We start from the raw sequence: 10821 nt of genomic DNA on the forward strand, positions 1-10821 counted from the left end.
TCAGTAAAATAGGCCTGTGAGGAAAAAAACTAGAGCAGTCACCCATGTTGAAGGCTTTAGTCTCAGCAAACCTAGAAATGGACACAGCTATCAGACAATGCTTACCTGGCCCTGAGACAGTTGCTGGATTCAAGCCCAAGTTGTACTGTGTATATGGGTGCCCTCTGGAATAGACACTTGTTGGTGGACCCGTGCTGGCCTGGGGAGGGGTAACGTGGTGAGGTGTCACAGACATTGCTGGCACTGGCTGAGGTGTGAAGAGAGAAGGCACTGAAGGCTGAGATGATGCTGAAGGGGCAAACGATGACTGATAGTTGGGCTGCAATTAAAAAACAAAGAACTTGCAAATGGATAACAGAGCCATATACATACACATACTAGCAATGCAATTTCTACCCCTGTCACTTCTCAGGCAACAGAAGCTGCTGCTGCTGCTGTTGGTGGCCTGCATGCACTTGATCGAAGGCCTTTCCCACCATAAAACTTGCTCAACAAGATGAGCACCCCACTCTTCAGAGTATTCTCCATCTCTCAAAAAGATTAGTCCTCAGGAGCAAGTTCCCATATAATGACTTCCTGGAAACACAACCAGTAGAAATAAAGAAGGAACAATAATGGAATAATAGAGATTGTAAACAAAACTCCAAGAACTGAGATGAAGCCATGAAGCCATACTACACTAATTTTACTAAGATATCAGGGTAAGATGAGCATACGAAAATTACCTCTTTCGCCCTAAGATTTGAGATCTCAGTGGATCCTTACACTTGTAACATTCTCCTCCAGGGACTGCATGTAGGACAGGGCCTTGTGAAAAGATGTCAGACAGCTTACTTTTGGTTTGTGACAGAGCTTGCATTTGCTCCAGTAAAGGACATCACTGAAGAATTCTTCAGTGTCTGCAGTTTATGTCATCTCATATTACTTCATATGCCTTCCACAACCCAGTAGCCTTCGTCCCTCTTCCCAAGCCACAAACACCTGAGTTTAGGGCCTACCTTCTCTGGATGTCTGGGACCTGCTTTGTGGGCTGCTCCTTCAAAGGTAGAACCACCCTTGGCTGTTGTGGGTTTAATGACCCCTACATTGACACAGGGGTAGGGAAAAGGGGGTGGCTGCTGATCACCCACATTCTCTCCTTGAGCATGAAAGAGCCGGTCTCGGAGCTGTTCAATCAGGAGCTGAAACAAACTATGCTTTAGAAGAAACACTTTGAGAGCCCCAAATGGAAAATGCTGGGGAGGCATTTAAAGTAGACGCTGACCTAAAACTGACTATGGACCAAATTGCAAAACTAACCATGCCCCCCAACAGCCACCAAGAAAAAAAACTCAGCAAATGGTAAATGACAATCTGGAACATCACCTGTCATACTCCCAGGCAGAAGAAGTTTCACTGATCCTTCCCCCAGTCTCTAGAATATTCCCTCCCCCACCCCTACCCACATCTAGGCACTAGTTGGATTTATTTCAGACTGGCAGGTGACCTCTCCATTCCCATCCTCTACCAGCCAGTTTCAGGAGAGAGGCAGCTTCCCAGGAGAGCTGCTTCCCACTGTTGTTCTCCATCAACCATTTTACAGTTCTACAGCTCCTTTCCTTTTCCTTGAATCAAAAGCACTACAAAGAAAATGCAAATGAATACAAAACCCATATCCTGGAACTTCTTCCCCCCTCCTCCTCTATTCTCAAGTTAGCATAATTAAGGTGAAACTTTAAATACTGATGCATGTCAAAACCACAGCTCTCTCTCCATTGAGAGAGACCATTTCCCCCCCCCCCCCCATACTACTCTTTCCCAACAACAGCTTGCTGCTTACTCACCTCTTTAGAGCTGCTGGGTAGATAATTCATTGCAGCTGCCAAGCATCCTTGTGATGCCAGGAGACTGGCATATTGGGTGATTCGTTCTGCCAAGACAGGGCCTGGTGCTGGTCCTCCTGTGCCTCGGAGCATCTCAATGGATCTGTTCAGCACCATCACCTTCTCTATAAGATCCTGAAAAATCCAGAGGAAGGAAGAAATAAGACTGCTCAGAATCTGACTAGCTTTACTGGTCTATCTCATGCTAACACAATGCCAGATGGCTCTCCCCACTTTCAGCTGACATCAGGGCCAATGTGGACAGAAGTTACTCCCCTCTACACCAAATACTGTCACTGATGACCATTTCCTCAGGTGCACTTGTAGAAAAACAGGAACCAGGAAGCAAACCCTGACACTGCTACTTTAATAGTAAGGGGGAAAAAAGAAAATCAGAAGCCACAAGATCATTACAATCAACTGTGATCATGTTACAGGCAATCATCTTGGAAGAGAAAGGCTTAAAACCATACCAAGACAAATCCACTAGAAAAAACTACTGCTGCTGGCAAAAGGACCAGAAGGTTTTTAGCTACTCAAAACTCCTTCAATTCCTAGAAATGAAAGTAGTGTTTACAGTGGTAGAATGATACATGTAGATAACTGGCGACCAGGAGGAGACCAGTTTCAAAAACAACCAGGAGTGCTGAAGATGCCTTTTTGCTGCTTTTATTCAGTAGTGGGATTACAAAACCAGGGAAGTCTCTAGCAGAGGGCATTATCTGCAGATATCCAAGTGGAAGACTTGTCTAGCTTATTCTAGCAAGTGACAGACAACAGGGCTTAGTGACTTAGCCAGGACTGGTTTAAGTGTAAAGATTACTGAGATTAACTCAGTTGGTCAGAGCATGGTGCTGGTAATACCAAGGTTATGGGCTCAATCCCCATTTGGGCCATTCACTTAAGAGTTGGACTCAATCCTTGTGGGTCCCTTTCAACTCAGATTATTCTGTGATTCTGTGAAATAATCGATAGGAGTGAAGAGAGGTAGGTAACAATATTGACTTATAATTTCTGATTTATCTGCGAGATGTGACTTCCTGTATGTGATCATTCCACCTGCAGTGGGAATACGATGATATCATGATCCAGACTTCGTTTTATTTTGCTAAGTCTGCTCTGAAGGTACAGCCAGATCACTGCAGCATTAAGTTATACATGACAAGTACAGCAGCAAATGTATCCCAGGCTACTACCAGTAAAAAAAAAAGGTATAGCTCAAACTTCCCTGACTAAAAGGAAGCTCAGAGATAACATCAGCATGTAAGAGAGGCAGGTAGGCTGTAACTCCTGTCCCTGTCTGGATTTACATGCAATGTAAACACACAAACCCTGAATGATTAAAAGTGCAAGCATCCCTTCAAAGTAGGCCCATAATCCAGGCTAGAAGGGGATACCTGGATGAGTAAAAACAGGTCTCCAATGTCTTCTGGAAACCAGATACCCTAATGGGAAAATGTGAACAGTTCAGGACTACCAGACTGGCCTAAAGAGGAGTCAAACCAACATCATAACACCTGTACCTGTAGGGCAAGTGGTGACGAAGTCTCATGTTTTTTTACCCAGCATTCTACCAGCCTCTCCACATTGCCTGATGAGATATAGCAGAGGCAGGCGTCATCGGACAGGGCTGCATCTCCCTCTGACTCCAGGCGGGCACCCAGCATGTCTAGAGAGGAAGAGATGCAGCCAACATTTAACACACTCCACTTTGGAAGAGCTCATTAACCCCAATGCTTTGAATCTGCACTTAATTAGAATGATAGAACCATTTAGATCAGGAAAGAACATTAAGATTGAGTCTAACTATAAACCTAGCACTTCCGAATCCCACTAAATCAAAATCTTAAGTGCCACAAATACTTGTTTTTTAAGTAACTCCAGGGATGGTGACTCTACCACTTCCCTGGGCAGCCTGTTCCAATGCTTGACAGCCTATTGAGTGTAGGTGGTTTTCCTAATGTTCAATTTAAACTTCCCCTGGTGCAACTTGAGGCTGTTTCTTCTCCTCCTATCACTTGTTATTTTGGAGAAGTACAACCTCCTTTTGGGGTGTTGTAGAGAGCTGTAAGGTCGCTCCAAACCTTCTTTTCTCCATTCTAAACAACCCCAGCTCCCACAGCTGCTCCTCATAAGACTTGGAATCTAGACCCTTCACCAGATCCATTGCATAACTGTTGGATAACAGAGTAATGGGAAGGAAACCCAAAGCCAACCTCGTTGAAAATAAAAAACATTTTCTACATCTGCCAATTTTTATATGTCTGCCCAAACACATAAAAGAAAGACATGACAGAAGAATTCAGTAAAAAAAAAATTCCAACACTTTTTTTAATTTCCCAAAGAGATGTGGGAATCTCCAGTCAATAGTAGGGTGCTGACACCTGTTTTAGATGGAATGAAGCCCACTGGACCTTTTACTGTAAATGAAATACACTTCTCTACAGAATAAAAATCACCCTCATCATGTCTCAGCCTAGGGACAGCATCTATCCTGTTTTTTTTTCCATGCTACTTCTAGAGGTCACAGGAAATATCCACATATACAACTTTACACCATGATTCTCAGCTACAGTGCGCACCTATCATTCTTTCTAACTCAACAGTCCACACTTATTTAAGTTCCAGGTAGCTGTAATAAGTGCTTTCTTTTCTTAACTCTATCCACTTCTTTCTATAAGCAGTCCAGAGATACACCCTGCAAGGGAAATTGTATCAAAACATAGTACACTACATACCACAGAGCTGAGCATAGTCTTCGTGCTTTGAGTATGTCAACAAGATGGCCAGTGCCTCCTTCCAGCTCTGTAGATCACACATGCAAACAATATCTTGCCAGTTCTGCTGCACAATGGAGGAAAGCAGCTGTAAGGGAAGCAGAAGGCCTGTCAGTCACTGAGGACAAAGATAAGCTGACAGTCTAAGCAACAGTTCACTTTCAAACATGCTTTCCACCATGCAGCGACTACCTCACTGTAAAAGCTCCAACAATCTCAGCATCCCTATGCTAACAGTAACTGGAACCTGATGACTCTAAGAAAAGTAAAAAGGCCCAACAAAGCACTTAAAAGAATATGGAAACAACAACACTAGACACGACTAAAGATCTAACATGTATCTTGTTTCAGAGAAGCTGTTATCAATGACCAGGAACACAGTGCTAAGATACCCCAACCTCTGTTACACTTCCCCATTTGTAAATTAATAAGCTAGGAACTTCCTAGTTGATCTGTAAAGGGGAAGCATGCACCACAGGTTACAACCATTAAAAAAAAAGTAATAAAGAACACAAGACATACTATGTACACAACAAAATTATCATAAAACTATGAAGATACTAGAGTAAATGTCATGTCAATATGAGATTTACAGATTCTGCTGACATTCTACTTCCTTCATTCAAGAAAAAGCATTTCCACATATAGCCAGAGAAACATTTGGCAAGACAGAGCACACGCTCTCCTGCTCAGTGTGTACACAAAACCAGCACTTACCACAGAGAGATTTGTTTTCTGCTTGGCAAAGTAGCGCTTCTGGGTTTCCTTTAGGAGGTTATCCCCACCAGCTATAGCTAAGATGATGGCATCAGCAAAGCGCTCTGCTCGCATGCACAGCTCCACTGCACCCTCAAAATTCCCCAACAAAAGGGCTTGGCTGATGAGTCCATCTGTATCTACAGAGATGAGAAGCAGAGTCAAACCAAACAGTCATCACTCGGATTCACTGATGATGCTTGTTTTAAATAGCAGGCAGTAAAAAGCAGTAACGGCTAAAAGTCCAGCTAAAAGAAAATTTGGAAATACAAAAAAAGCCATTGACTTGAGTCTAAGTCTTCCGCCATCTAGAAGACCCTTCTGTATTTTTAATGGATCTCTCATCTGGGAAAAGTATTTCTATGCTCAATATGATATGCTGCATGATACTTGAAGTGGTCATATGTTTTAAAAGTATCAGTCTCCTGGAGTGAACTAGATTCTTCCTGGTCTCTCAATTTTCTGGTTTTCCCTCTTCTCCCCTTTTCCTAAGAGGGCATAAACACTCTTTATATAGCGTACCTTCTGTGACAGGAATCTCCAATGTGCTCATATTCTGTGGGATGAGGTTATCAAAAAAGGCTGAAGAAGAAGAAACAGCAGCTACATCATCGCTGGAATTCATCAAAAGCTGTGCAAAAAGTGCAAGAGCTTATTTAATTAACTGTACACACATACCCTACGTAAAACAGTTTAGTGGACTACAGGGTGGGATGGGGCTCCTCTCAATTTGGCTGTACATGCTCATGTAAATCTAATTTCAATTTGGAAACTCCTGTCACTGTGCAATCAATCAGCGCAGTTTCAGGAGGGAAGCAACAAGAGCAATGCTGCAATTGACAAACCTCTGGAGATTGATGGTGCAAGACATGCAATGCCAACAGCACTGCTGGGCACCATTCATCAACTCAACTGTCAGCCCTTGAGCAAGATGAACTACTTTGGATGGAACAGAGACAAGACCAACAAGTAAAATATGCAAATAACAGGTTGGATCAGAGCCATGCATGGTGCTTTACTGAAATGCAGGACACAATTGCTACTCCTAGAATATCTCAGCCAGTGTTTGAGGCTTGTGAAGATGATTACTAATCAGAGGACGTAAGTTTTAGATACCTCAGAGGAGAAAAATTTACAATGAACCAGGCCTTGGAAGGCATCTGAAGATGGACATCCCAAAATTATGTGAAAATACATTTCAGAAGATAAAGGTGAAAATGAAAGAAAGCACAGAAAGCACAGCAAGAAAGCACAGCAGAAGCTTCACAGAGGAAATCCAGAACAGTAGCCTCAAGTTAAGCTGTGGTGAGGGTAATTCTACCACTGAAGAAATCAACACAGGTGAAGCAAATCTTCTTGCTGGAATAACAGTCAGGAGTCCTTCATTGTTCACTTATTAGTTTTAAAGCCAGAAGGGAAAGTATTATCATTTAATCTGACCCTATGAGGGTCTGACAGGCCTGTAAACTGCCCTCTGCAATGCCTACATTGAGCCCAGCAAGTTGTGGTTGGAATTAGTCCTTCCAGTTCATTCTGCCCTCCTCTGCTCTCCAAAGCTGGCAAGATGTACAGGACATACCTGATCTGGTGAAGTTTTTGTATCACCTGTCTCAGGAAGGGGCTGTTTATCTGGGATCCCGTTACTCAAACATGAGGCGATCTAGAAAAGCAGCAGACACCCAGAGTGAAGTCCCTATCAAAGTAAGAACCTGGACAGCAAAACTACCAAGAGAGTGGCAAGTCCCATATACAAGTCCCCCAACTCTTTCACCTGTTTGAAAACTTCTCACTTCACCTTATTCCTGGCCTGGCTGCCTATCAGTGACTATTTATCCTTTTCAGAGAATTATCCATCATTACTATGCCAGAATGTCTCTACCTGTCATCTTCTTCCTGGTTGAACAATCCCCTGAGATGCACAAAGCTGAATTCTAAAAGAAGCTCTCACAACTGGACTGTGCTGTTAAACACTTCCCCGTGCATCAACTGAAAGCAAGATAATTGGGCTCAAGACCCCTTTGGCTTGATCCAGTACAGCTGGTTACACCCTTAAATTTGCTTTTTAATGAGGTATACTCCCAGCTGAAATTTCACACAGTTTGGCCTTTTGTGTGCTATGAGATTGCTCAGTTCCACTAGGACCCTAGAACTCTCCTGCAGCAACTTTAGTCCTGTAAAGGTTTCTATCTAGTGGAAATACCCCTTACCTTTTTTTGCAGTTCCTCTTTACTGTAGCCCAGCAGCTTGAGAAGTTTAGTCCTGGACTCCTGCTCCAAATTCACCTGAGTCCCAATGGATATTAAAAAGACAAAAAATATGTAAAATCATAGACATCTACACACTGACAAGAGTTAGCTGCTTCTGGCAGCAGCAAAGTTTAGTGCTCAGTTTACAGAGAAAGAATTCAACTATGAAAAGTCCACCTAATAACTATTGTGTAAAGATGTATGGAATTTAAGTTATAATCGCAATAAAAGGGCAAAACTCAAGTTTGCCACAGTTACAACTGAGGTACAACTGTGTATCAAGACCATGACTGTATACATGCTTAGTGTACTTGGTCATTAATTCCCCGAATAGTCTAGGAATTGCCAAGCTAATCTCTTCATAGGGAGAATTGACTGATCTGAGTCTGGATGAAACTGAGACAAGGTGGTTGCCTAAACTGCTAGCTGGTTTCACAAGAATTAGTTAACTGTTACAGAACCTCCCTGGATGAGGATTTCACACAGTCCCAAAAATTCTCACAGACTGCACACAGCCCAAATGATAGGTACTATTTATATGGTTTAATGCATGGTTAACATTCTGCTAGGAGAATCTCAGTTAAGTCCCATGCTGCTCCTTCTACACAAATGACCAAACTGTACATGGACGACATACTTGTAAACAGTCCGTTTCAGAAACTGCTCCTGCAGAAACAAGAATGGTGCTGCAGGACACTTGTACAGAAGCCTAGTTTGCAGTTTAAGACAATCAATTGTAATAGATCCTTTACATGCTAGAGTGTTCTTTCAGGACCATGCACCAGATGAATTATAAAAAGTGACTAAAAATGACAGTTTGATGCGTCTCATTTAATTCAACTTAAGACACTGTTGCAATGTTACCACCTAGATTAACAGCTGGCCATCCTATTCAAGATGCCCCATGCAGATACAATACCATGGCAAAGATCCCAAGATTCTGCCCTCCAAACAGTCTGCCACAAGTGTCTGAAAACCACTGCCAAGACTAAGCCCTGCCTCTTCACAAGGACGACCTCTTACCAAACTCTCATGCTACCAAATTGTCCATCAAGGCTAGTCAGTCCTCATGCCACCACAGCTCTCTCCCTTGTTCTAGGGTATCTCATTGTCCATTTGGACTTCACCTTGAAAAATAACAATGTACAACTCCACAGGTAGCAGGCAGATATAGCTTGGCAGTGTGTTGAGATGAAAATTCCTGTTTCAGGAAGTCCAAACAAGTCCACTGAAAAGACCATTCCTAATGAAAACCAAGAGAACCTCCAACACCTCAACTTTCTTTAGAAAACTAATGAGTATACTCATTCAATTCCATTTTATATTTAAAGAACAAGAATATAAAGGGCTAGAGAGGACCATATTCCACCCCTGGACCATAGAAGAACTGACCTCTGTATTTCCACAGCCATCCTACCTTCAAGAAGTTCCAAAGGTTCTCATCAAATGGCAACTTGGCTGTCTGGATCTTGCCCTGGCAGTAATCAAGGAGGTTTCCTGACTGCAAGGCCATCTGCAGTTCTTTGGATCGGAGTAGGAATTCAGTTTCAGTAGTGACTTGACTGATGAATACCTGGTGTGGATAAGTCTGCTGCATTTGCTGCCCAGGAGCTTTGGTATGACCAAAGGTAATCAGTTTTCCTCCAAACTGAGAATGACAGAGAGAGACACAGAAAGTATTCTTACAAACAAAGACAAAAGCTACTCATTTAGTTCTTCATGTAGCAAGGCAGACCCAAGCTCTAGCAGTGATCCCAAGGAACCCAAGACTTTTGGTTTTATGTATGTTTGATATGAGCATTGAGGAAGTTCTCATTACAAGCCCTTCAGCTGAACTGAACACTGATAAACTTGACACTTGTGCATATCCAATCAGGCCTAGCCAATTGCAAGTGCCAGACGGGCACAGTGGAAAAAGTGCCATTGAAAAGAACTGCTAGGTTCTTTTGTTACAAGGAGAGGCAGACTGCAGTGATAAAAACTATCAGGTGAAGAGCAGGCCCTAGACAGACAAAGTCAAGCAAAAGGCTAAAAGAACAATTCAGATGTCCAATTTAGGAGCAAAGATGTGAGGAAAATTAAATGCCTGGATAGGAAAGAGACAGACAGAGAATGGGAATGCACACCAACCTGCAAGGACAGTTTTTTTACAAGTTTTTCTTAGATTTTGTTAACTCCTACTTTTAATATCCCATTCTCTACTACAGGACTCTTTCTTGTTGGAAATATATCTGAATGTTGACAGTAAACAAACTTCACTTCATAGGACACCACAATGCACCTTAAACAGGCAGTTAAAACAACTAGCAACAGGAAGATACAGGTTTCTTCAGTGAGAAAGGATTGTGCCATGAGACAACACATCTATTGCATTTTCAGCTAAGGATTCACTTACTGCAAATGAAACCCCCACAGGTCTGCGAATCCACTTGGGAGGCTTTTTTAGTGGCGGAATCAAGGTGGTCTGAGTTACTTGCTCTGGCACCTGCAGAGGAGGAAGACTCTGTCCTGTGCCAAAGGGATCCAGGTTGTTGAAGGAGGAAGAGATCTAGAATCAGAAGGAAATAGGAAGAAAATATAAATTAATTCCTTTCTGTATGGAGCAAGCACAAAACCTACTGCTTAGGAACTAGTTACTTTCCACATTAATGAAGAATGAGGCCAGTACAGGACCTTTCTGGAATGCCACCAAGCCCCTATGCAAGAGAAATGGCATTTCAAAACAGTTCCAGCAATCATTTCTCAAGGAAGTTTTGCCCTAAGAGATTTTCAAGTAGTTTCTCCTTAGCAAGATGCAACTTTGCTAAAAAACACTGGTAGGCCTAGCACCCAGCAAAAACACAGGAGTTGCAAAATCACTTGTTTTATGGAAGATGATGACAACATATGGTCAAAACATATGTCCAATTTATTTATTGTTTTTCTCACAAAGGAATTCTGATACCCTTTTTGTTGCTGGAGTCTTTCAAATAGGTTAGTTTCAAGGACTGTCTCAAGCTTTTTTGGCTTAGATGAGATTGATGAAATAAAACTTTCTTGTCTAGACAAGAGAGTGTCAAAAGTGGCTCCTGAGCCAGATTTCTGACATTTAGGGAGTCAGTAAACAGACATACAGTGCTGTTCACAAGCACGTTTCATTTTTAACATTGTTCACATAGATTTGTTGTTTACTAAAGATAA

The 10821-nt window shown here is 42.3% G+C and overlaps 1 protein-coding gene across 1 annotated transcript in view; it reads right to left on the reverse strand.

Moving 5' to 3' along the window:
- The window catches only part of SEC31B (SEC31 homolog B, COPII coat complex component), a 36568-nt gene that overhangs the window by 10304 nt on the left and 15443 nt on the right, over positions 1 to 10821 (reverse strand). Inside the window, exons 10-20 of the mRNA XM_062496840.1 lie at positions 10037 to 10189; positions 9059 to 9289; positions 7603 to 7677; positions 6975 to 7055; positions 5918 to 6026; positions 5357 to 5535; positions 4601 to 4727; positions 3386 to 3531; positions 1824 to 1997; positions 999 to 1181; positions 106 to 319 (exon numbers count right to left, since the gene is read on the reverse strand). Of these exons, the coding sequence (XP_062352824.1) occupies positions 106 to 319; positions 999 to 1181; positions 1824 to 1997; positions 3386 to 3531; positions 4601 to 4727; positions 5357 to 5535; positions 5918 to 6026; positions 6975 to 7055; positions 7603 to 7677; positions 9059 to 9289; positions 10037 to 10189 (1672 nt within the window). The remainder of the gene's footprint in view (positions 1 to 105; positions 320 to 998; positions 1182 to 1823; positions 1998 to 3385; positions 3532 to 4600; positions 4728 to 5356; positions 5536 to 5917; positions 6027 to 6974; positions 7056 to 7602; positions 7678 to 9058; positions 9290 to 10036; positions 10190 to 10821) is intronic.

Source organism: Cinclus cinclus, chromosome 7 (assembly GCF_963662255.1).
Source record: "Cinclus cinclus chromosome 7, bCinCin1.1, whole genome shotgun sequence".
Classification (NCBI taxonomy): Eukaryota; Metazoa; Chordata; class Aves; order Passeriformes; family Cinclidae; genus Cinclus; species Cinclus cinclus.